Source organism: Balaenoptera borealis (genome assembly GCF_965194805.1).
Source record: "Balaenoptera borealis genome assembly, chromosome: X".
NCBI lineage: Eukaryota > Metazoa > Chordata > Mammalia > Artiodactyla > Balaenopteridae > Balaenoptera > Balaenoptera borealis.
Genome location: NC_138881.1, coordinates 12,238,244 through 12,265,610, shown reverse-complemented (window position 1 = coordinate 12,265,610; position 27,367 = coordinate 12,238,244). Strand labels below are relative to the sequence as shown.

The window sequence follows — 27,367 nt, the reverse complement described above, 5'->3', positions numbered from 1 at the left end:
TGCCATCACTATCCGGGGCCGCCCCTCCTGAACCACACCCACGTCCCGTGCTCTGGTGCCTTCTCGCCGGGACCACCTGCCATGCGCCCGGCAGCCAGGTAGGACTTCTTGTCAGCCTGCTTCCTGCAGGTTCCTGTCAGCAGGCAGGTGTATAGGTACTAGGATTGGGGGATGTAGGGCAATTCTGACACGTGTGGCCACTCTAGTGATAGGTTCTGTGATGGAGCCCCCAGCTGTGACAGTGAGGCCAATGCTAAGTCGGGAAAACGGAGAGCTCCCCTGAAGAGCAGCCAGACCCTGACCCAGGGGCGAGGAGAAACAGGACACACAAAGGACGGGTTCACCTGAGGACACAATTGTGTCTTTGGAAGTTTGTGGTGCCGTCCTTATAAAAAGGTAAGTAGGTCCAGAAGAAATTAATGTGATCTTTGAAAGGTCAGAGTGAACCTGAGCATTGATTTTTAAGATGCTTTATCAATTAGAGACCAGAGGTTTTTCCTGATGATATTTATTGCATAAATGTAATTATTTTTCTAAAACATATTAAAATAGAAAACATGTTCTTTTGATCAATTTATACAAAGAAAATACCAATATAGTAATAAAAATACTGAAAATATATGAAAAGCACCAGAATATTAGAGAAATTACACCGGCAACAATTCTAGGAATATATTTTTTTTTTTGCAATTGTACAATAAAGTGCTATTAAATCCAGTCAAAATTAGTGGCAAGATATAAAAACAGTTATGGTATATTATGAAATTTGAGGCTAGGTTTACCAGCAATTATATTTTTAGGCTACTTGCCTATAATGATATTTCATTAATGTTTTCATGGAAACTCTATGAATTTCCATTCCAAGTGAAAATAATTTAAATCTGAACGTTGGTCCTTGGTAATTTGGTCATGAACAGGTAATGACATATTAAAAAATAAAATTAGTTATAGCGTACTCAAAATAATCATACAAATGTGATTAAATAAAATCAAATGAAGACAATAAAATCAAATGTAAATGTATGTGATCAATTAAGACAAGTACAAAAGTTTAGATGCCTTTGATTTTATGGTTAATTTTCAGTAAATTTTGCTTAGTCACATTTAATAGACACACAAATGTTAACAAGAAATGTTATTAAATTCAACTGACCAGACATCAGGGAAAAACATTTTAGTGAGTCAGTGTAACTTTCATGTGAAACATTAAAGGGACACCGTTAGGACAATACATTTCCAATTTTGACTATTTCCTTGCTTATTTGCTGAAGAACAAAACACATACACAGATACTTTGGGATTAGATTATAACAAAGCCAGGAATCTAACATATAAGGGGAAACCGCTGTGCACACACACAGGGAGATACTATGGACAGTACTTAGGGTGGGCTGCAGTCACTTTCACGTCTGGAGGTGGCAAACTGAAACAGAAAAACCCAAATTAAGACAAAGTATCAGACCAGTGTCCATTTAAGGTTTTATTTCCTAGGCCAATTTTGAAGGAACTCTATTTTTTCATTCTTCATAATGCCGTTTTGGATCACGTTCTCAAGGTGAAAGCCGCCAACACTACAACCTCAGAATAAAACATTCTCCAAACATGGCTCAATCAAAACTCAAAATTTATTTTACAGGCAGACTATTTTTTTCCTTCATATAAAGTAGATTTATATGTGAACCAACATGGACCGAAACTGGTTATATTAAATGAGAAAACAAACTACTTTTATTAGGCTCTGCTCCTGCGAGGTGTATCATGTTACGAATTGAGGAACCGTCCTCAGTATTGCTGTGACAAAGGCAGAATATATCAAGTGAGTCAATTAACCCTGGTCTGAAGTTTTTACAGTATTTTTCACTCTTAAACGGAGAAGTGACACTTTCGATTTTTTTTTTCACCCTTACCGATACTCCAGTCTTTCGTCAAGTTCCCTTCTCGTGGCTGATTTTAGCAAGGAATTGAAATGTAAATGAATTATACTGCTATGCATCTCAAAAACTAACTTACTTTTCAAAAAAATTTTATCTAACTCCTTTCATTTAGAAAGGAGGGTGAAGGGGGTCCAGTGGAGGATCAGGCCTTTAGAATAAGTGAAGCAAAAGGGTCCGAGTCCAGCCAGAGAGAGCAACGTGAAACTGCGTAAAAAAAGACTGGAGAGTTTCTTCTTCTGGACGTTACTGACTGACAGAATTTAGAGAAAATCCAACCAGACTTAGTTCCCCAAATCCTAGCTAAATGAGAGAGTGTGAGTGTTCATTAAAAAGTCTGAGATTAATAAAGGGCAGGCAGGCCGTTAAGGAAGACGGATAAGAAACAAAGGCTAAAGGTGGTTTGGCATTAAGTAGTTGTACATTCCAAAAGAACATCGACTAGCATCTGTTAGTAGTTCTCAAAATTACAAAGTCATGGTTACAGAAATTACTCTGTATGTTTTTTCAATATACATGTTCTTCTATATACATAGTATAGAAAAGCTAATAAGTTGGCTCAGCTATAATAATTCTGTCAAAAAAAAAAAAAGCAGATGACAGTTTTTGGCTGCAACAAAGCATGTTACTTTTCCGTTCAGCTAACATATATACATGATAAAACAAGCTTTAAAAGTACTAAATCAAAAGGGAAAAATAAATTATCTCTATTAAGTCACACAACAGATATGCCTTTACTTACTTGACTAACTACCTATAGTCTCTTATAATCAATACCTTCAGCGTTTCCTTATTCTAACAGTTTATTTTCAAGACATGTTTCAGTTCGCCCCCTAAATGCCGTACATTTCCTTGGAGGAAGCACAGATGTGCGACACTTTCAGCACGGTGGAGAAGTTCTGGGTGTTACTTTTTCCAACTAATGAACGGAAAAGCCACGTTTCCTACCGACCACCGCTTCTTTAACTGTACAACAAATAGAAGAAAGAGATGACAAAAGCAAGCGAGAGCACTGTTAAGGAAAGCAGCCATTGCTGGAACCAGATACAACGCTGAACTTGGTCTTCAAGCTTCCTATTGCTTTCTAGTAAACGATTGAGCTAAAGAGGGGAAAAAAGGATGAAAGGTTTGTATCAATAAAACAGTACAATAATCATGTGCATGACAAACAGGAATATTAGAAATCCCACAAACATTTACGGGATAGAGTCCATCTACTCTGAAAGGCTGGGAGCTGGAAATGCAATGCAGAATTAGATTTGGTTGGTGAACGGATGTGTATCTGTTTATTCTCATTTTGAAAAGGTCTAATTGTCTAGTTGAGAAAGGAACAAAGCAATCATTTCCTGGAGGTACTGAAACCAGCTATTCAGAAAGAGAGCCCCTCCACCTTTTTCAAATTTAAATGCACTACATGGTTGGTACCTTTTCCATGAGATCAAGTTCTTCGATACCCCCCAAAGCACCATGCGCTTTGCTATAACGTCCCTAGCCCAAATTGAAATAGCCAGAGCTTTCAGAAAGTTAGTTAGAAGATCTCCAAAAGTAACTCACCACTTACCATTTCTGATCTGGCTTCCCTTCACAAAGAAGAGAGCATTTCTGTCGTGTCTACGCCAAAGGTTTTCTTTATGTCAGTGGGGAAAAAATGGATTTCTAATATTGATTAACATTGAAGACTTTTAGTTAGGAAGAAAGAACACTTACTTGTAGATAGAGATCCTCACTGGTTTTCTCTGACATGTTAAAGGCATGGTCTTTTAATGTAAGAGTGGTTGGCTTAGTGCTCTCAACAATATGGCATCTTAACCTATGAAAGTACAAAGGAAGCATAACTTCTTAAAGTTTTTAATGAATTTTTGGATAGTAAAATGTAAAATGAAAAAAGTTAAACACAGAAGTGTATGTAACAGAGGTGAAAGTACTCATTCCTCTCCCCAGATATACCTAAGGGAGCAGCTAGCTCAGTGTGTGTGTATCTTTGAAGGGGAGCAGAATTTGCCACCCCAAAACGTGCCTCTGTGGCACAAGGTTTATCTTGAGCTGGTTATTTTTTAAGAAAAAGCAGACAAAAGTGGAAAGCTTTTTCACTTTTCAGTAAAAGCTCTGAAAAGTGAATAGAAGTTACCTTTTTGTGAGACATGTACAGTTACAAGGGGAATCTCCATTTGTCAGGGTGTCTCCCTCTCTGCCAGGTAGAGGAGGATGACTTTGTATCTCTATAAACTCTTATCAATGGAGAAGGCAGAGACTTAAATCCGCAGGACAACCTTAGCCGTGTATGTTGTGCTTTTCCTGCCATCCTCCCAGAACTGGCTCCCTCACCCCCAACATCATCTTTTCTCTTTAGCTGGAGGTGGTACTTAAGGTGGTGTCATGGGCCATTGTGGGAAGTTTTACTGTTTTCCTGGGTATCTCAAGTATACAGGAGGTATACATGCTATTAAACTTCTGTTTTTTTCCTGTTTTCTTCTGTTCATCTGTCTATGATTACGGGGGGATGGGGGGGAATCTTAGCCAAGAACCTAGAAAAATAAAGGGAAAATTATTTTTCCTCTCCTACAGTTTGGCAACCTACCATGGGAGCTGCTGAGATACCATACTCACTTGGGAGCCTGCAGATGGGATTCTGGAAAACTGGCAGAAGCCCGAGAAGAGTAAGAATTCTTACCAAAGGCAGCTCTCCTGGATCTCAGTCTGGTGCAGTTGAGAGAGGAAGGTAAAAATTTCACCTTGTCCCTTCTTTTCCAAATTGAGATTAGCAGGAGAAAATATTTGTGTCAGCTAGTTCCTTAGGTATTGTGACTTTGGTAGAGATTTTTGTTATGAGTATTTTTGTCTTCTACTGGTCCTCTTTCCTCCCAGAGATGGTCATTGTTTTCTTTTATCTCTGTCTTTCGTGTTGTCATAAGGAGAACCATAGGACAGACGAGATTTTCCTTTTGTTTTATTCTGTCTTGAGAGCTTGGCTTTATGACCAGTTAGAATATTCTGTCTGGTCTCTGCCAGCTGGATGATGCATGTGTCTGCATGCATCTGGTGACCACCTGAATAGGCTGGGGATCCGAGACACTAACTGATAAGCAGCATTCTCCGATGGTACCGGCTCTCGTGGGCGTCTGTCATGAGGGCCCCTTGTCATCTCAACCTTCTTGTCTTATTTAGGGCTGGAAAAGTCCTATTCCAGTAGCGCTTACCCAGTGTCGCAGGTTTGTAACTGAAGGCATATCACATTCTTATGGGAAACTGGAGACACTTTTCACGACCCCATTCTTACCACCTTGTGACAATGAAGGTCTTTGCTTTCTTAGGCTAACTGTGGGAGTGAGCTTTCTGAACTGAATCTTGTGAGGGCTGCATCTTTTGCACCCCCTTTCGGGATGCCTCTTGCATCCATGGTTAAGCCACAAAAAGGCTTATAGGTTTGAGTTGCTATTGAGATTAATATAAGATCCTACTACTCATCATTGGCCAAATGATGGATCTTTTGAATTGGAAAAACTTCTGTGTTCAAACATTTTTTAGAGAGCTCTCAGCCTAAACAACTGTCTTCTTGGTATCTATGGAAAGACCAACTTGAAAGGAGGACATGAAGGAGTATGGTGGCCAGCCTTAGGGACGTCCTTAGTAAGATGAAATTACAAAGCTCTTTTTACCTCCACTTTCAGAAGATATCTACCAAATTTAGAGAAGAGTTAAAAAGATCAGTGGCCATTCAGTTCCCCACTCACAGGGACCTTGATTGGCTGCTAAGGGGTGTTCTTCACACCCATGATTATACTGTAGTTATCAGACAAGCCAGATGGCCCCCTAGGGAAAACAGGCACATTCACACGGGCAGCATGACCAGAATTCCTCCCAAATTATCAGGAAATGGATCAGCTGAAGGCCAGTATTCAGGGGCTGACAGAAGCAATAGTAGGGTCTTTTTCCCCTAAGGTGAATTGGTCCAAGGTTGAATTGTGCACTCAGAAAAACGAGAGCATTCAAAGGCCTTTGTTGAACGCTTTATACAGACTTTGTAAAGGCATGCTGCATTAAGCCCTGAAACTCCAGAACATAGAAATCATTTGCTTTCCATCTTAATTGGAAATCTCCCTGATATAAAGCAAAGTGAAGAAAATGTAGTTGGATGGGCAGGTCAGTCCCTTGATGTCATTCAGGCTGCAATCCAATTTTTTGAGGAATTAAAAGCAACTGTCTTTGCCTTGCAAATCTTCACAAAACCAGAAATTCAGCTCTAGAAGCAATTCAAAGTTCACCTATTCTAACCATTCCAAAACCTGCCCTATTTATCTCAAAATACTTGTAGGTATTATAAAAGACCAGGTCACTGGAAACAGAACTGTTCTGTACTTAGAAAAGTACGAAAAAATTTAAATGGTAATTAATTACTCTAAACCTCTGATAATAGGTAAAGTACCCCCAAAACTCCAGGAAAAAAACTTACTTTCTCTGTCCCTTTGAGATATAAATTTTCTACCCCACCTTCTCTAGGACCTGATAGCCAGCTCTTAGAAATGCAAACTTTAGGAAAATGAAGCTCATCAGAAGTTAAAAAAAAGGAGCTATTTTGAAATTGGGCAAATGAGAAAAGCAAAACAAAACCCCCCCACACAAATATCAGTTTAAAAAGAAAAAAAGCTTTAGTTAGCACTCTAAGTAGGTAAACTTATTCCAACTGCCAGAAACACAGTTCAGATCGAACTGTTCTTTTTATAAGCTAGTGAGTTTTGCCATTGTACCTAATTCATGGCTAAAATTTTGGAACCAAAGCTATAAGGTCTCTGGTTTGCATCTGTATGTTTACATGTGTTTATATATGTATGTTACAAATGTTTGATATTTTTCTACCTCTGAATGGTACCGCCAAGATTAATTCATAAAAACTATTCAACTGGCTTAAAGAAAAATAAGTGCTTTTCAAATTAAATATTCCTAAAACTCTCAGAAATGTAGAAACTAGCCCCCAGTTTTTTTCAAGTTCACATGATCTGGGATAATCTTTCTTTGGTAAATAAAAGCTGGGTTAAATCAAGACAGTATGGTACTGGCACAAAAACAGAAATATGGATCAATGGAACAGGATAGAAAGCCCAGAAATAAACCCATGCACATATGGTCACCTTGTCTTTGATAAAGGAGGCAAGAATATACAATGGAGAAAAGACAGCCTCTTCAATAAGTGGGGCTGGGAAAACTGGACAGCTACATGTAAAAGAATGAAATTAGAACACTTCCTAACACCGTGTACAAAAATAAACTCAAAATGGATTAAAGACCTAAATGTAAGGCCAGACACTATAGAACTCTTAGAGGAAAACATAGGCAGAACACTCTTTGACATAAATCACAGCAAGATCCTTTTTGACCCACCTCCTAGAGAAATAGAAATAAAAACAAAAATAAACAAAGGGACCTAATGAAACGTAAAAGCTTTTGCACAGCAAAGGAAACCATAAACAAGATGAAAAGACAACCCTCAGAATGGGAGAAAATATTTGCAAACGAAGCAACGGACAAAGGATTTATCTCCAAAATATACAAGCAGCTCATGCAGCTCAATATCAAAAAAAACAAACAACCCAATCCAAAAATGGGCAGAAGACTTAAATAGACATTTCTCCAAAGAAGATATACAGATTGCCAACAAACACATGAAAGGATGCTCAACATCACTAATCATTAGAGAAATGCAAATCAAAACTACAATGAGCTATCACCTCACACCAGTTAGAATGGGCATCATCAGAAAATCTACAAACAACAAATGCTGGAGAGGGTGTGGAGAAAAGGGAACCCTCTTGCACTGTTGGTGGGAATGTAAATTGATACAGCCACTATGGAGAACAGTATGGAGGTTCCTTAAAAAACTAAAAATAGAACTACCATACGACCCAGCAATCCCACTTACTGGGCATATACCCTGAGAAAACCATAATTCAAAAAGAGTCATGTACCACAATGTTCATTGCAGCACTATTTACAATAGCCAGGACATGGAAGCAACCTAAGTGTCCATCGACAGATGAATGGATAAAGAAGATGTGGCACATATATACAGTGGAACATTCTTCAGCCATAAAAAGAAACGAAATGGAGTTATTTGTAGTGAGGTGGACGGAGTTAGAGTCTGTCATACAGAGTGAAGTAAGTCAGAAAGAGAAAAACAAATACTGTATGCTAACACCTATATATGGAATCTTAAAAAAAAAAAAAAAAAAAAGGTTCCGAAGAACCCAGGGGCAGGACAGGAATAAAGACACAGACGTAGAGAATGGACTTGAGGATATGGGGAGGGGGAAGGGTAAGCTGGGATGAAGTGAGAGTGTGGCATGGACATATATACACTACCAAATGTAAAATCGATAGCTAGTGGGAAGCTGCCTCAAAGCACAGGGAGATCAGCTTGGTGCTTTGTGACCACCTAGAGGGGTGGGATAGGGAGGGTGGGAGGGAGGGAGACACAAGAGGGAAGAGATATGGGGATATATGTATATGTATAGCTGATTCACTTTGTTATAAAGCAGAAACTAACACACCATTGTAAAGCAATTATACTCCAATAAAGATGTTAAAAAAATAAGATACAAGGATGTAATGTATAGCACAGAGAATACAACCATTATTTTATAATAACTTTAAATGGAGTATAATCTATAAAAATATCAAATCACTATGTTGAATACCTGAAACTAATATAATGTAAATCAATTATACTTCAATAGAAAACAAACAAACTGGGTTAATTGGTTGGTTTAATTAGACAGGCAGGTCTTCAGAGTTAGCAACATTAGATATAATAGAGACATGCAACCTTTATTCTACCTGGGCTTACTATTCAAATAAGTTCACGTTATCTCTGTTACAAAATTTGTCAGCAAGAACACCACCTTGGCATGATGGCTGATTTTGCGTAATGTCTCCTGGCGTTTGTGTGAAGAGTCTAAACAATTGTTGGGAGCAAGTGATTTAGATACATGTCAGCGAGATAAAAGTTAGGTGAACTTATCAGCAATGAGTATGTTTTATGGTATATCTTTAAAAACAGTTTTCCAAATGTCTTTGGTAACTTGAAACTTTAGAGTTTTGCTCAGTTAAATGATAGGAAATTCACTGAATATCTAGATCATTTCCAAATAAGATAAAATACTTAAACATTAATTACTACACATAGGTTTATCTACTTTTGGCTTCTTATTGCAGAATGAAAGCTATTTGGGTATATTAGTAAACATATCTTGTGCCACAACGAAATACTATGAGGAAGTATCTACTTCTAGAAATTATGAAATATATTCATAATTTCTAGAAATTATGAAATATATTCATAAATTTGCCAATCTAAAGAATGCTGGTGTAACAGACTGCAAATGCTTATTTATTAGTTTTCACTAGAAAGTAAGGTTTCTAAGGATTATGAAAACGACTAGAAATAAGTATATCAACCCTGTACATAAGAATTAGGATGTGTTTTTGGCCAAGAGAAGTAGGGAGATGCATTTTTTGTTAAGGGAAGTGAAAGTGATTTTATCCTAAAGTAGAGCTATAGTTATTTCAGAGTAGAAAGTAGGAGAATAAAGGACAAACTAAATGGATACAGAAAGTTGGGAAGAGAGAAAGAGAAAATTTTACCTTGTGTAGTCAAGCTGGCTAAAATTGAATAAATTTGTTTTAAGGGTTTTAAAAATAAGCTTAATAAGCTTAGTATAATTACATAAAACTAAATTTTCTTTTTTTGCTAAGAGGACAGTTTTACTGGGCTGTTGGTCTGGTCTGCTCCTGATAAGAGATTGTGAAAGGTTTTTCTTTACCTTTTTAAGTAATCTGCCTAGAAAGCAAAGATTTTGCATTTTATCAAAATAATTTCCTGTGCTTCATGTTATCTTTATCATCAGGTCTTTGATTAAAAGACTCAGTTTTAAGATTAAGGCTAAGTTTTGCTCGAAACTATGTGACCTTCTGTATTTGCCTTTGAAATGTTTTTAACTGTCACTTTGGTTAACTGGATAATTAAGTATTGTTTCATAATGATTTATGATTCTATTTAGTCAAGCGGCCAAAACCTTTTGATATTTTTGACAAACTTCCCCAAATCAAATTCTAAATGAAGTCTTTTTGACCTCAAACTAACTTTGGGATTTTCCCCAGGGCCCCTGGAACATCTCAAAAGATGTGTTCTCTCTCTTTATAAAAAGATATTAAACCACTTAGGCTTATTTGATATGTTAAATTACGTGGGACACATTGTCAAATAAGAATACTAAACCTTCTTGATTGTATTTGTATAGAAACATGTTTCACCTTCAAAGAGATTCACAAAAAGGACTCTTGACAAGTACTCTAGAACACAGGTTTCTGATAACTTGAAGATTGTAAAACTGAGCTGGGTAAGAATTTCCAGAACTAATGGAAAAAACTGAATTCAAGCAGAAAAAAAATTAATAACGTGGGATTGAATGAATTGATGAGAATGATTATACTTTTTATGACTTTTTGTTTGAAACATGTTTTGTTTCTCCAGATTTAAGGGAAACTTTTCCTCTTAAGCTATCTATGATTTACTGCAATTTGGTGAATTATACCTTTGTAAGCAGAATTGAGACAATTTTTCTCCATACCTGATCCCTCCAGAATTTAGAAACTCTTAGTGAATATTCTCATTTTCATGGTGATATAGTCATTTGCACAAGTTCAATGAGAATCTGTTCTCCTTGTAACAGGACACAATTGGAAACATGGTTGTATTATCAAGGTTTTGACTTGAATGTCATATTTGAAAATGAAATGCATAAAGTCGGATATGACCAGATGGCTTTAAGGAACTAAAGACCCTTGGAAACAACTGACCTGGTACCTTGCTTACAGGGTTCCAGACAGCCTTACTAGGTGAGTAAGGAAAGTCACTTCCTGGCAAGCTCAGGAACCTCAATATTTTGGGGACCTCAAGAAGAGAGGAATTTGCTTAAATTGGCATAATAATTACCCTTGTTTACTGTGCTTTTCCTGATAGCTGTCCTCCACCCCACAACATCTTTCTTTTGTCTATCACTGGAGATGGTATCGAACGTGGTGGCTTGGGCCATTTGGGAGAGTTACTCAGTTTTCCTGGGTCTCTCCCACATATACAGGAGGTATCCATGTTATGAAACTTCTTTTTCTCTCCTGTTCATCTGTCTTTTATTACAGTGGGTCTCAGCCAAGAACTTAGAAGGGTAGAGGGAAAATTATTTTTCCTTTCCTACATCCTCCAGCTTCTTAATGCAGGTATAAATAACACAATTACACACAGTGCTCAATAACCTAAGAAAAGTTTTTTATATGATATTCAGTAGAATTCACCTGATCTTACGATGTGAAGGAAACCACCCTTTCTAGATGGGAGGCAGTGCTTTCACCTGGGCCTTCAGTACCAAACCACCAAGTCTCCCTGTTTCTGTGAGGTAAGTGATTCTCTTTTGACAGTTACAGAACAGCAAGCCATTAGAAGTTGATTTACAAAGCAACTCATGTATAACAAAACCAAAAAGAAAGAAAAAAAACCCCATAATTTTGAGGTACTGTTTCATAAGAACTTCAAAAGTAGGCCCTCCTGAAACATAACTTGAAAATTTAAACGTCTACTCCATCTAAAAACACGTCACAACTGGCATGAGCCTTATCTAGACCTGTGTTCCTTCCTACCTCGGCTTCAGGTTCTGTTCCTTCTAACTTTCTCAGGAATTTCACTGTCAATGGTTTATCTTGTAAGGTCAGCCTCTCCTTCTGAAATGGTCCTTACTATGGTTTTAAACAACGCTCAAATATCTCCCATTACAAAATCCCAAACAACCCCTTCTCAACAACACAGTCTTCCTTCCAACTATGACCCTGGTCCCTCCCCAACAAGCCAAACCTCCAGAAGTCTTACTACCTCTGTTTCTTTGGCATCTGGCTCCTACCAACTGAAAGTGTTCCCCGTGAGGTCATCAATTATCTCCATCAGGTCACCAGCAATGGCCAGCTCTCACACCTCATCCTTGACTGACATTGGCAGCACTTTGTGAAACACACTCTAACCTGGGCCTTAATGACACAGCTCACCTACTGCTTTCCCTCCTGACTCCCTGTATTGTCCTCCTTCATTTGGCTACTAAATATTCCTCTGAGCTCTGTCTGTCTAACTTTCACCCTCTCTCGCTGGGTACAAGTTAGACCTAGCCTAGAGGAAATAAAGCTCGTCTTCCCAGGCCCATTCTTATTCTTCTTCTTCTCCTACGCTCTATGAATTGCCCGCAAAGGGTAATCTTGTCCAAGGCATTTCAGACCAGGTCGACGTTCTCCCAGTGGTTTTACAATGGTGCTCAAGCTGCTCCTCTGGGCGCTGTCTGCCTCCAACATTCTTTCTTACTGTGGATCCTCTCACACTCTGTTCCAGCCACATCTGTATTCTTTCAACTCCTTATTTGAAGATTCAACTCAACCACAACCCTTACTAGGTTTCTCAGCTTCTCGTCTATAAAATGGGAAAAATAACTACCTATGACCTAGGGTTGTTTTAGTGACTAAATGAATAAATAAGGGTAACACACTTAAATAGAACTTGCTATATGCCAGCGCTAGTCTAAGTGTTGTTAACTCAGTATCACTCTTTCACCTATGTCTGCCCACAGTCTATTTTTCTACAAAGCCTCCCAGAGTAATCCTTTAAAAAAAAAAAACAAGCTGATCACCTCATGGCTCTGCTCAGCACCAACTAATGGTCTCTCCTCTCAAAATCAGAAGTTCTCACTATGGCAATGATCTGGCATCCCTTACTGGATTCAGGCTACACTGACCTCCTTGCTGTTCCTCACCCAGGCCAAGCACACATCTTTTTCATTTATGGTTCCCTCTACCTGCAAAGCTCTTTTCCCCATTATCTATGTGGCCTACGCTCATTTCCTTCAGGTCCTACTCAAATGTCATCAGTGTGGCCATCCTTAACTACCCTCAACTGAGCTTTCTCAATCTTGGCACCACTGCCATCTTGGGCCGGATCATTCTTCGTCATGGGGAGCTGTCCTGTGCATGGTGGGATACTGAGTAGCATCCCTGGTCTCCACCTACTAGATGCCCACAGCACCCCACTGTCCAGTTATGACAACCAACAATGTCTCCAGGTATTGACAAGCGTCCCTTGGGGGGCAAAACTGGGCACACTCCGGAAAAAACCCACAACCAACCTTCTTCTCTATTCTCCTCCTCTTTTCTATACATCTTTTTTTGCACACATGCACAGACATACATGTGTATGCCTATATAGTCACAGGGTTTTCTATTAAATAGGATAATTGTCATACATATTTTTCTGTGAGTAGGTTTTTTTCTTTTCCTAACAGTATATCACAGATGTCTTTTTCCTGTATCAGAACAAACAGACGTACTGCACTCTTTTGAATGGCTTCAGAGTACTCCTTCTCAAATGCATTTCACTATTACTCTACTGATGAACATTTAGGTTCTTTTCCATTTTTCACTACTACAAACAATTTTTGTGAAACAATGTTTCACTGCAGCAAACATTCTAGTACATAAGGTGAGCATTCCTACAAAGGTAACTGCTGTAAGAGAAAATCTGTGTTTGTAATTTTGACACATCCAGATTCTTGCACAGGCTGGCAAGCAAATCTCCTAGAGAAACTCCAGGTCTTATTCACCTGGGTACCCCAGAGCCTTGTAGGGGTTGGGGCCCACAGTGTAAGCCTAGATATCTGCCAAATGCCAGGAGGAAGGGATGCCTGCTTAGCCCATGTAGGTGCATTCCTCTTTGGGATTTTTCCCATTGCAATTTGAGAGCCTGTAAGGGAAAAGCATACCTATGCTCCATTACTTTGTTTCTAGGAACTTCTTTCCAGAACTGAGTCAATTCTGCTGGGCCCGTGCCAGATGACTGTTCCATTTCTGCAGCCATGATCAGAAAACGGTCTTGGGCAGAGACTGTTAAACCTGCATTCCCAAAAGGTAACTTATTATATAACAAACAGGAACCTTTACAAAGGGACAAAGGGTTGGCTATGTGGCTTAGGCATTATTCTAGAAAACAACACTAAGGAAAAAGAATAATATGGAACTATCTTAAAAAAGGAAAAAGTTCTCCTAAAGAAGATGAATTTTTTTGTTTGAAATTCAATTTTACTTGTTAAAAAAAATTTTGTTTTAATGACAGCCATTCACCCGTCTCATTTTACAGGTGAGAAAACAGATGCCCAGAGTGTGGCGAGGTGACTTGCTGATACCCTGCTAATTTCTAGATTCCAGTCCAGCTTTGCTGAGTCATCACCCAGCCCCAGGCCCCCCATAACACCCCACTGTGGCCAGCCAGGTGACAACTCACCCCCGTGGGGAGACACAACTATATCAACTGATGCACCCGGGTCACAACTGCTGTTGCTTGGCTTGACTCTGTACTTTTCTGGAGCAGTTGTTCTCACCTGTTTATAAAAAACAGTAGTCACATGACCTTTATACTCTCTGGGGGCAAATGGCTTTAAAATGACTTAAAAATCATTAATAAAGTCTATAAAACAACAATCTTGGTGGTTATGTATAGAATATATATTTTCCCATCTGCAGGAAAAAAGCATCTCAATCTAGTAGAAAAAAACACTCATCAGTCTGTCACTTAGCCTTCCTCTTAAATTAAAAAAAGAAATCCAACTGTTAAATATTTATCCTGTTAATCACCTGAATTTAATAATTCATGTTCAAAAAACAACACACATTAGAACACGTTACAATAGTGTCCAGAAATTTAAAAGCAGTAATCAATCAAAGGACACTAGGAAGTAGATGATTTAAGGAAGGAATACCCTACAATATGGGGCAGTGGTGGGCTCAGTCCTGTTACACTTAATGCTCAGTGTCTGTCAGGTTAGTATCCAGTATAAACTATACTCCAGAATATACCACACTTGGGGGAAAATGCACTTTAGATTTTATAGTTTTATTTTTTCACTCTCTCTATGAATTAAATTATTCATACAATGAAAAGTGATTCTTTTTTTTTTTTTTTTTTTTTAAAACATTAAATACTGGGACTAATTTGGACAGTACCCTATTACTGCACATTAAAGACTAAGATACAGACCTCGGAAAATTTTAGATAAGCTGTGACACACGGTTAGAGATAGAAGGCAGTATAAGCCTAAAAATGTAAATAAAAATACTGTGCAAGTTCAGAATTATCAATCTTTCAATTTTCACACATAATTTATGTCTTTCAGATATTTACCTTAAATGCCACTATGTTTTTCGTTACATTTGTCAACACTATTAAAGCTTTCTTCTCTTCAGATTCTGTACTTCCAAAATACAGTTCTTCCGCTGGGCTAGGTGGCAACAAAAGCATAAGCCAATGGTATTGCTCAGAATAAATGACAATCTCATCATCAGCTTGAAGAAAAATATTTGGTTAATATTTTACACTCATTTGTATAAAGAGATTTCATCAAAGAAGATTACAAAACAATTACCTAATATATTTTGTATTTTAATCTTACTGATTCAATGCACGCTATTTAAATGTCCTATGGTTTCCCCCAAGATCTAAAAGCAAAATAGGAAAGAACAGGAGTGAATTAGGAATTCTGAATTAGTCCTATAATCAGCACCACCTTAAGGTTTATTTATTAAAACTCTTTGGTAGGTGATTGATTGATAGATAAAGATCAGAGAAGAAATTCCTGCTTCAACTTTACCTAATTACAAACATTAGAATGGGGCACATTTTTATACATCAACAGAAAAGAGTATAACTTAAAAAGATCATCAGGGATGTATTTAAGTAAAAGAATAAGTCCTGACTATAGAAAGATTTTTTTCTAAGTAATATGGAAGGAGATAAACACAAAGTATGGGGTGGGAACTACAGGAAAAAATTGTCAAAAAATCAGTGAGGCTCAAAATGCAAATTTTACTATTATTGGCCACTGTATATTAAAAATAAAAAGACTCAAGCAAAGTTTGTGTAATTACATGAGCCAAATCGGGTGCCTCCAAATAATGCAAAGGACTGTGATTTTTATTTATTTACTTACTTTTAAAAAAATTTATTTTTATTTTTGGCTGCATTGGGTCTTTGTTGCTGCACATGGGCTTTTCTCTAGTTGCGGCGAGCTGGGGCTACTCTTTGTTGCAGTGCACGGGCTTCTCATTGGGTGGCTTCTCGTTGCAGAGCAGGGGCTCTAGACACACGGGCTTCAGTAGTTGTGGCTCTCGGGCTCTAGAGCGCAGGCTCAGTAGTTGTGGCGCACGGGCTTAGTTGCTCCGCAGCATGTGGGATCTTACGGAGCAGGGCTCGAACCCATGTCCCCTGCATTGGCAGGCGGATTCTTAACCACTGTACCACCAGGGAAGCCCGGACTGTGATTTTTAGATAAAAAGGTGAATTCTTCAGATAGCCCTTGACTTTGAGCTCCACCTTTAAATAGATTCATTTTATATCAGGAATATCTGCATATCAGAGATATTTATTCATGTAAAGAACACACATTTTAAAATAAGTGCTCTCCCAGGAGAGCTGTGCCCAGCTTTGGACAAGACATAAATTAGTATGGTTGCTGGTGTCTTTTTAAAACCCAATCTGAAATATACCACAGAAAAGACAGGAAGGTTATGGATATCAGAACTGCTCTCAGTATCCAGCACAGAAACCATGAACAGCTCTAGGGAGACAGAGGTTGGTTAGGTCCCTGTGTGTGTGTGTAGGATAAGCACTGATTTTCTGGAGGGATGGGTGGGCATTGCAGAGTTGGCTCTCTCCCTAGCTGGATCTTTTAGCCATACGTTGATAGTTATAAGCCAGGACGTATGGTTTTGACAGGCCTCCAGAGAAAAAACAGTAACTTCCAAACTAGTAGAGGGAAAAATGGGAAACAAACAAATTCCAAAGTGGGGGAAACGACAAAGAAAAACCATGGAAAAGAGAACATGCACATGTGTTTCCCTCCTTCCCTCTCACACACACACTCATGCAGATGGTGAAGATAAATCCAAATAGAACAGTAATCAAAATACGTGTAAACAAACTAATCTTGTCAGAGAATTTCAGATTTGATGTTTAAAATGTCTGGCTCTATTGTTCATGAGTCTTTAACAGTTACATAGAAAGGTTTCAAGTAAAGGGATAGAAAATGATACAGTAGGCCATTACTAAATAAAGTTGGTAAAGCAGTATTAACATAAGGCTGTACAGATTTACCAACCAAAAGCATCATTAGTGAGAAAGGTCTTTACATAATGATAAGGAAACAATACTGAATTTTTTGGATTGAACAACCTAGAAAGAAAAATAGAGATGTGCTGAAATTTGGCTTTGGTAAAAACCCTATTTTTCTGGTTCAGCTTTAGCTTTTGGAAGGTCAAATCGATAAATGGCTACTTCAGTGTCATTTCTGGCAACCTCAAACTTGTGCAAGTCAAACACTATCAGTAAAATGAGAAAAATACATGTCATTCAGATTTGTTGTTAATATATGAATATTCACTCTTATTACCTGACGTGGGATAAAGGCCCTTTAAACACACTCAACAGAATAAATAACAAAAAGGTAGCTACAAATATCCACTATATCTGGAAACCAAGGTGAGTCTTCAGATAACCCTTAATTTTATATTTCCAGTTTCAAAAACAGTCCAGAAATTTTCTTAATTTTGCAGTTCCCTCAAAATGATCAAGATATATTATGAAAGCACAGCTAATGAAATCCTCAACTAGTACCTGATGTGTAATAAGGGCCCTTTAAACACACTCAATGGTTTCTTGAAAGCTTTCATTTTGGAATCAACTTTTTCATTCTCTTCTGCTTTGGAAGTAGGTTCCGTTATGTTAACCTAAAGACAAAAGATATATATATATGAAGAAAGAAAGATAAAGAAATTGAATTTCACACTGATAGGAAGTTCATTAGGTCAAAAAGTAAGCATTATAGTGACTCAATCCAAATTACAATCTTTAACATAGGTTTATTATATCTAAATTATATATTTAACATATAGTAACCTGATGATTAACCTATATTTGAGTGCCTACTATGTAAATAGGCCCCTTTAGAAAATGTAACATGGTCTTTCCCTTAAGAGTTTTTATTTTTATTTTTTTGGCTGCCCCACACGGCTTGTGGGATCTAAGTTCCCCAGCCAGGGATTGAACCAGGGCTCTCAGCAGTGAGAGCACAGAGTCCACCCGGGAATTCCCCTCCCTTTTAAGCGTTTTAAAATCTGTTCTACATTGCAATATATTTATCCCTCTATCAAGTCCCTGATATCTCATAAAAACATAACTAAGTGTTCTTTAAAAATGAAAAAGAGAAAGTAAATCAAGGTAATGTTTTCAGTTAATTACTTTTTATTTATTTTAGATAGATAAAAAATATTTTAGATAAAAGGATTCTTTTAAGATGTGTTTAGCCAATTTTTATACAAAAGCAGGGAATCAACCTTTTATATACTGTAGCACACTACCAGTCAACTAGTGCCATCCTTCTTCTTTCTTTTTACATACAAAGATGTGGAAGGGCAGCAAGTTAAGTGAATTACCTAAAATTACATAGCCAGCTAGTGGCAGAATTGGGGCTAGGTCACAGCTTTTGTCTCAATTTCATTTTTTTTGTGAAAATTACCTTTTTAAGAAGAGCTGTTTGTTCTTCATTAGAAATTGTTTCCAAGGTTTCTTTGCCATCACTTTCTATATCTTCTTTACTTGAAGCTTCATCCTCACTGGCAATAGGCCCATTTTCACACAACGGTGTCTGGAAGTCATCATCTACAAGTGGTGGATAGCTATACTTGAAAGGATCCTGAGAGAAAAGAATTTTGTATCAGCTTGCTAAGAGGTGGGTGGAGAAATAATTCTCTTAGTAAAGTTAAAATCCATTCCTCTGGCCAAGAAAACAGAGTTAATTAGATAGTGAAATTTAAAACAAAGCAAGCATTTCGAAACAGCAAGGGAAAAAGCAGGATGTGGTGTGGGACAACTGGCCAGCCATCTGTAAAAGAACCAAATTGGATCTTTAGCTCATTCTTTTTTTTTAGAAAAATTTGTTTTATTTTTTTGGCTGTGTCGGGTCTTAGTTGTGGCATGTGGGATCTCTCGTTGCAGCGCACAGACTTCTATCTAGTTGTGGCGTGTGGGTTTTCTCTCTCTAGCTGTGGCGCATGCACTCTGCAGCTGTGGTGCGCGGGCTCCAGAGTGCATGGGCTCTGTAGTTTGCGGCATGAGGGCTCTCTCATTGAGGCACACAAGCTCAGTAGTTGTGGCGTGCGGGCTTAGTTGCCCCGCAGCATGTGGGATCTTAGTCCCCTGACCAGGGATCGAACCCATGTTCCCTGCATTGGAAGGTGGATTCTTTACCACTGGATGACCAGGGAAGTCCCTAGCTCATTCTTTATACCAAAAAGAATTTCAGATGAATAAAAGCTTTAAATGTGTGTGTATATTTTTAAAAAACAATGTAAGCTCCAGAACAACACATAGGAGAATTAAAAAAACAACAACAAAACCCGAAAAACACAAAATCTAAGTAAGGGAAGGCCTTTTCTAAGTAAAACATGAAACCTAGAAGGCATAAAAATATTGACAAAAATTGAGCACGCCAAAATGAAACATTTCTGATTGAGGGCAGAGACAAGACGGCAGAGTAGAAGGACATGAGCTCACCTCCTCTCACGAAAACACCAAAATCACAACTAACTGCTAAACAAACACTGATAAAAAAACACTGGAACATACCAAAAAAGATATTCTACATCCAAACACAAGAAGCCATAACGAGACGATAGGAGGGGTGCAATCACGATAAAATCAAATTGAATACCTGCTGGGTGGGCTACCCACAAACTGGAAAATAATTAGATGGCAGAGGTTCTCCCACAGGAGTGAAAGTCCCGAGCCCCACATCAGGCTGCCCAGCCTGAGGGTATGGCATCAGGAGGAGCCCCCAAGAGCATCTGGCTTTGAAGGCCAACAGGGTTTGATCACCGGAATTCCACAGGACTGGGGGGAAACAGAAACTCCACTCTTGGAGGACACACATAAGGTCTGATGAGCACCAGGACCCACAGGAAAAAGCAGTGACCTCACAGGAGCCTGGGCCAGACATACCTGCTAGTATTGGAGGGTCTCCTTATGAGGCAGGAGGCAGATGTGGCTCACTGTGGGGACAAAGACACTGCTGGTGGTAGTTCTGGGGAGTGCTCATTGGCATGAGCCCTCCTGGAGGCTGCCATTTTCTCACCAAGACCTGGCCCCACCCAACAACCTATAGGCTCCAGTGCTGGGATGCCTCGGGCCAAACAACCAAAACGGTGGGAACACAGCCCCACCCATCAGCAGACATTCTGCCTAAAGTCTTCCCGAGCCCACAGCTGCTCACCAGAGGGACAAGACCCAGCTCCATATACCAATGGGCAGGAACCAGTACCTCCCACCAGGAAACCTGCACAAGCCTCTTAAATAAATGGTTTTTTTTTTTTTTTTTTTGACCACACCGTGTGGCTTGAAGGATCTTAGTTTCCCCAACCAGGGACTGAATGTGCACCCTCAGCAGTGAAAGCATGGACTCCTAACCACCGGACCACCAGGGAATTCCCTGCAAAAGCCTCTTAGACAGGCCTCATCCACCAGGGGGCAGACAACAGAAGCAAGAAGAACTACAACCCTGTAGGCTGAGGAACAGAAACCACAATCACAGCATGTTAGACAAAATGAGACCAGCAGAGGATTATGTCCCAGATGAAGGAACAAGATAAAAACCCCAGAAGAACAACTGCATGAAGTGGAGATAGGCAATCTACCTGAAAAAGAATGCAGAGTAATGACAGTAAAGTTGATCCAAGATCTTGGAAAAAGAATGGAAGCACAGACCGAGAAGATACAAGAAATGTTTAATAAAGAGCTAGAAGATCTAAAGAAAAAACAAACACAGATGAACAATATGATAACTGAAATGAAAAATACACTAGAAGGAATCAATAGCAGAATAAATGAGGCAGAAGAACAGATGAGCTGGAAGACAGAATGGTGGAAATCACTGCCATGAAACAGAATAGAGAAAAAAGAACAAAAAGAAATGAGGGCAGCCGAAGAGACCTCTGTGACAACATTAAATGCACCAACATTCACATTAAAGAGATGCCAGAAGGACGAGAGAGAAAGGACCTGAGAAAATGTTTGAAGAGATAATAGCTGAAAACTTCCCTAACATGGGAAAGGAAATAGTCACCCAAGTCCAGGAAGTGCAGAGAGTCCCATGCAGGATAAAGCCAAGGAGAAACAGGCCAAGACACATAGTAATCAAGGTGACAAAAATTAAACGCAAAGAAAAAATATTAAAAGCAATAAATAACATACAAGGGAGCAGAAGCAAGAAAAACTACAATCCTGCAGGCTGTGGAACAGAAAACACACTCACAGAAAGACAAGATGAAAAGGCAGAGGGCTATGTACCAGATGAAGGAACAAGATAACACCCCAGAAAAACAACTAAATGAAGTGGAGATAGGCAACCTTCCAGAAAAAGAATTCAGAATAATGATAGTGAAGATGATCCAGGACCTCGGAATAAGAATGGAGGCAAAGATCGAGAAGATGCAAGAAATGATTAACAAAGACCTAGAAGAATTAAAGAACAAACAAACAGAGATGAACAATACAATAACTGAAATGAAAACTACACTAGAAGGAATCAATAGCAGAATAACTGAGGCAGAAGAACGGATAAGTGACCTGGAAGACAGAACGGTGGAATTCACTGCTGCGGAACAAACTAAAGAAAAAAGAATGAAAAGAAATGAAGACAGCCTAAGAGACCTCTGGGACAACATTAAACGCAACAACATTCGCATTATAGGGGTCCCAGAAGGTGAAGAGAGAGAGAAAGGACCAGAGAAAATACTTGAAGAGATTATAGTCGAAAACTTCCCTAACATGGGAAAGGAAATAGCCACCCAAGTCCAGGAAGCGCAGAGAGTCCCATAGAGGATAAACCCAAGGAGAAACACGCCGAGACACATAGTAATCAAAGTGGCAAAAATTAAAGACAAAGAAAAATTATTGAAAGCAGCAAGGGAAAAATGACAAATAACATACAAGGGAACTCCCATAAGGTTAACAGCTGATTTCTCAGCAGAAACTCTACAAGCCAGAAGGGAGTGGCAAGATATACTTAAAGTGATGAAAGGGAAGAACTTACAACCAAGATTACTCTACCCAGCAAGGATCTCATTTAGATTTGATGGAGAAATCAAAAGCTTTACAGACAAGCAAAAGCTAAGAGAATTCAGCACCACCAAACCAGCTCTACAACAAATGCTAAAGGAACTTCTCTAAGTGGGAAACACAACAGAAGAAAAGGATCTACAAAAACAAACCCAAAACAATTAAGAAAATGGTCATAGGAACATACATATCCATAATTACCTTAAACGTGAATGGATTAAGTGCTCCAACCAAAAGACACAGGCTTGCTGAATGGATACAAAAACAAGACCCATATATATGCTGTCTACAAGAGACCCACTTCAGACCTAGGGACACATACAGACTGAAAGTGAGGGGATGGAAAAAGATATTCCATGCAAATGGAAATCAAAAGAAAGCTGGAGTAGCTATACTCATATCAGATAAAATAGACTTTAAAATAAAGAATGTTATAAGAGACAAGGAAGGACACTACATAATGATCAAGGGATCAATCCAAGAAGAAGATATAACAATTATAAATATATATGCACCCAACACAGGAGCACCTCAATACATAAGGCAACTGCTAACAGCTATAAAAGAGGAAATCGACAGTAACGCAATAATAGTGGGGGACTTTAACACCTCACTTACACCAACGGACAGATCATCCAAAATGAAAATAAATAAGGACACAGAAGCTTTAAATGACACAACAGACCAGATAGATTTAGTTGATATTTATAGGACATTCCATCCAAAAACAGCAGATTACACGTTCTTCTCAAGTGCGCACAGAACATTCTCCAGGATAGATCACATCTTGGGTCACAAATCAAGCTTCAGTAAATTTAAGAAAGTTGAAATCATATGAAGCATCTTTTCTGACCACAACACTATGAGATTAGAAATGAATTACAGGGGAAAAAACGTGAAAAGCACAAATACATGGAGGCTAAACAATAGGTTACTAAATAACCAAGAGATCACTGAAGAAATCAAAGACGCAATAAAAAAAATACCTAGAGACAAATGACAATGAAAACACGACGATCCAAAACCTATGGGATGCAGCAAAAGCAGTTCTAAGAGGGAAGTTTATAGCGATACAAGCCTACCTCAAGAAACAAGAAACGTCTCAAGTAAACAATCTAACCTTACACCTAAAGGAACTAGAGAAAGAAGAACAAACAAAACCCAAAGTCAGCAGAAGGAAAGAAATCATAAAGATCAGAGCAGAAATAAATGAAACAGAAACAATAGCAAAGATCAATAAAACTAAAAGCTGGTTCTTTGAGAAAATAAACAAAATTGATAAGCCATTAGCCAGACTCATCAAGAAAAAGAGGGAGAGGACTCAAATCAATAAAATTAGAAATGAAAAAAGAGAAGTTACAAGAAACACCACAGAAATACAAAGGATCACAAAAGACTACCACAAGGAACTCTATGCTAATAAAATGGACAACCTGGAAGAAATGGACAAATTCTTAGAAAGGTATAACCTTCCAAGACTGAACCAGGAAGAAACAGAAAATATGAACAGACCAATCACAAGTAATGAAATTGAAACTGTGATTAAAAATCCTGCAACAAACAAAAGTCCAGGACCAGATGGCTTCACAGGTGAATTCTATCAAACATTTAGAGAAAAACTAACACCCATCCTTCTCAAACTCTTCCAAAAAATTGCAGAGGAAGGAACACTCCCAAACTCATTCTATGAGAACACCATCACCCTGATACCAAAACCAGACAAAGATACTATAAAAAAAGAAAACTACAGACCAATATCCCTGATGAATATAGATGCAAAAATCCTCAACAAAATACTAGCAAACAGAATCCAGCAACACATTAAAAGGATCATACACCACGATCAAGTGGGATTTATCCCAGGGATGCAAGGATTCTTCAATATACGCAAATCAATCAATGTGATACACCACATTAACAAATTGAAGAAGAAAAACCATATGATCATCTCAATAGATGCAGAAAAAGCTTTTGACAAAATTCAACACCCATTTATGATAAAAACTCTCCAGAAAGTGGGCACAGAGGGAACCTACCTCAACATAATAAAGGCCATATACGACAAACCCACAGCAAACATCATTCTCAATGGTGAAAAACTGAAGGCATTTCCTCTAAGATCAGGAACGAGACAAGGATGTCCACTCTCACCAGTATTATTCAACATAGTTTTGGAAGTCCTAGCCATGGCAATCAGAGAAGAAAAAGAAATAAAAGCAATACAAATTGGAAAAGAAGAAGTAAAGCTGTCACTGTTCGCAGATGACATGATACTATACATAGAGAATCCTAAAGATGCTACCAGAAAACTCCTAGAGCTAATCAATGAATTTGGTAAAGTAGCAGGATACAAAATGAATGCACAGAAATCTCTTGCATTCCTATACACTGATGATGAAAAATCTGAAAGAGAAATTATGGAAACACTCACATTTACCATTGCAACAAAAAGAATAAAATACCTAGGAATAAACCTACCTAGGGAGACAAAAGACCTGTATGCAGAAAACTGTAAGACACTGCTGAAAGAAATTAAAGATGATACCAACAGATGGAGAGATATACCATGTTCTTGGATTGGAAGAATCAATATTGTGAAAATGACCATACTACCCAAAGCAATCTACAGATTCAATGCAATCCCTATCAAATTACGAATGGCATTTTTTACAGAACTAGAACAAATCATCTTAAAATTTGTATGGAGACACAAAAGACCCTGAATAGCCAAAGCAGTCTTGAGGGAAAAAAACGGAGCTGGAGGAATCAGACTCCCTGACTTCAGACTACACTACAAAGCTACAGTAATCAAGACAATATGGTACTGGCACAAAAACAGAAACATAGATCAATGGAACAAGATAGAAAGCCCAGAGATAAACCCATGCACCTATGGTCAACTAATCTATGACAAAGGAGGCAAAGATATACAATGGAGAAAAGACAGTCTCTTCAATAAGTGGTGCTGGGAAAACTGGACAGCTACATGTAAAAGAAGGAAATTAGAACACTCCCTAACACCATACACAAAAATAAACTCAAAATGGACTCGAGACCTAAATGTAAGACTGGACACTATAAAACTCTTAGAGGAAAACATAAGAAGAACACTCTTTGACATAAATCACAGCAAGATCTTTTTTGATCCACCTCCTAGAGTAATGGAAATAAAAACAAAAATAAACAAATGGGACCTAATGAAACTTCAAAGCTTTTGCACAGCAAAGGAAACCATAAACAAGACGAAAAGACAACTCTCAGAATGGGAGAAAATATTTGCAAACGAATCATCAGACAAAGGATTAATCTCCATAATATATAAACAGCTCAGGCAGCTCAATATTAAAGAAACAAACAACCCAATCCAAAAATGGGCAGAAGACCTAAATAGACATTCCTCCAAAGAAGACATACAGATGGCCAAGAAGCACATGAAAAGTTGCTCAACATCACTAATTATTAGAGAAATGCAAATCAAAACTACAATGAGGTATCACCTCACACCAGTTAGAATGGGCATCATCAGAAAATCTACAAACAACAAATGCTGGAGAGGGTGTGGAGAAAAGGGAACCCTCTTGCACTGTTGGTGGGAATGTAAATTGATACAGCCACTGTGGAGAAAAATATGGAGGTTCCTTAAAAAACTAAAAATAGAATTACCATATGATCCAGCAATCCCACTACTGGGCATATACCCAGAGAAAACCGTAATTCAAAAAGACACATGCACCCCAATGTTCACTGCAGCACTATTTACAATAGCCAGGTCATGGAAGCAACCTAAATGCCCATCGACAGACGAATGGATAAAGAAGTTGTGGTACATATATACAATGGAATATTACTCAGCCATAAAAAGGAACGAAATTGAGTCATTTGTTGAGACGTGGATGGATCTAGAGACTGCCATACAGAGTGAAGTAAGTCAGAAAGAGAAAAAGAAATATCGTATGTTAACGCATGTATGTGGAACCTATAAAAGTGGTACAGATGAACCGGTTTGCAGGGCAGAATTTGAGACACAGATGCAGAGAACAAACGTATGGACACCAAGGGGGGAAAAAGGCGGTGGGGTAGGGATGGTGGTGTGCTGAACTGGGCGATTGGGACTGACATGTATACACTGATGTGTATAAAATTGATGGCTGATTTAAAAAACAAATAAATAAAAACAACGTTAGCAAAGTAAAAAAAAAAAAAATAATAATAACATACAAGGGAACTCCCAGAAGGTTATCAGCTGATTTTTCAGCAGAAACTCTGCAGACCAGAAGGGAGTGGCACGATATATTTAAAGAGATGAAAGGGAAAAACCTACAACCAAGATTACTCTATCAGCAAGGATCTCATTCAGATTCGACAGAGAAATCAACAGCATTACAGACAAACAAAAGCTAAGAGAATTCAGCACCAGCAGACCAGCTTTGCAATAAATGCTAAAGGAACTTCTCTAGATGGGGAAAAAAAGGCCACAACTAGAAACAAGAAAATTATGAATGGAAAAGCTCACTGGTAAAGGCAAACTAACAGTAAAGGTAGGAAATAATCCACACACAAATATGCTATCAAAACCATCAATCATGAGAAGAGGGAAGTAGAAATGCAGGATATTGGAAATGCATTTGAAATTAAAAGACCAGCAACTTAAAACAATCTTATTCGTATATAGACTGCTATATCAAAACATGGTAACCGCAAACCAAAAATCTGCAATAGACACACAAAAAGGATAAAGGAATCCAAACAGAACACTAAAGTAAGTCATCAAATCACAAGAGAACAAAAGAGGAAGGGGAGAAAAAAGACGTACAAAAACAAATGCAAAAAACAATTAACAAAATGGCATTAAGAAGGGAATTCCCTGGTGGTCGAGTGCATAGGACTTGGTGCTTTCACTGCCATGGCCCAGGTTCAATCCCTGGTTGGGGAACTAAGATCCTGCAAGTCATGCAGCATGGCCAAAAAAATAAAATAAAATAAAAATGGCAATAAGAACATACATACGGATAATTACCTTAAATGTAAATGGATTAAATGCTCAAACCAAAAGACATAGACTGGCTGAATGGATACAAAAACAAGACCCGTATATATGCTGTCTACAAGAGACCCACTTCAAATCTAGGGACATACAGACTGAAAGTGAGGGGACTGAAAAAATTATTCCATGCAAATGGAAATCAAAAGAAAGCTGGAG

General features: G+C 38.3%; 1 protein-coding gene and 1 long non-coding RNA gene across 7 annotated transcripts in view; one reads left to right on the top strand and one right to left on the bottom strand.

Annotated features, from left to right (window-relative positions):
- Positions 1-1,168: 1,168 nt before the first annotated feature.
- The window catches only part of MOSPD2 (motile sperm domain containing 2), a 61,250-nt gene continuing 35,051 nt past the window's right edge, over positions 1,169-27,367 (bottom strand). Inside the window, exons 9-15 of one of the 3 annotated variants that reach the window (XM_082375758.1) lie at positions 18,572-18,748; positions 17,671-17,783; positions 15,184-15,280; positions 14,287-14,383; positions 13,769-13,898; positions 3,639-3,741; positions 1,169-1,423 (exon numbers count right to left, since the gene is read on the bottom strand). In XM_082375758.1, coding sequence (XP_082231884.1) covers positions 1,382-1,423; positions 3,639-3,741; positions 13,769-13,898; positions 14,287-14,383; positions 15,184-15,280; positions 17,671-17,783; positions 18,572-18,748 — 759 coding nt within the window. In that variant the 3' untranslated portion in view covers positions 1,169-1,381. Of the gene's footprint in view, positions 1,424-1,607; positions 3,032-3,638; positions 3,742-13,768; positions 13,899-14,286; positions 14,384-15,183; positions 15,281-17,670; positions 17,784-18,571; positions 18,749-27,367 lie in introns of those variants that run through there. The other 2 variants (XM_082375757.1, XM_082375759.1) reach the window with 2 other exon arrangements.
- LOC309619974 lies at positions 2,973-14,280 on the top strand. Of its 4 annotated transcripts, none has more exons than XR_014239324.1 (4): positions 2,973-3,057; positions 4,497-11,374; positions 13,794-13,913; positions 14,143-14,280. It is a non-coding gene; the product is annotated as an uncharacterized lncRNA (long non-coding RNA). The 4 variants fall into 4 exon arrangements; XR_014239325.1 differs by lacking the exon at positions 2,973-3,057 and having other exon boundaries at positions 3,748-4,650; positions 10,655-11,374; XR_014239327.1 differs by lacking the exon at positions 2,973-3,057 and adding an exon at positions 12,861-13,072 and having other exon boundaries at positions 3,748-11,374.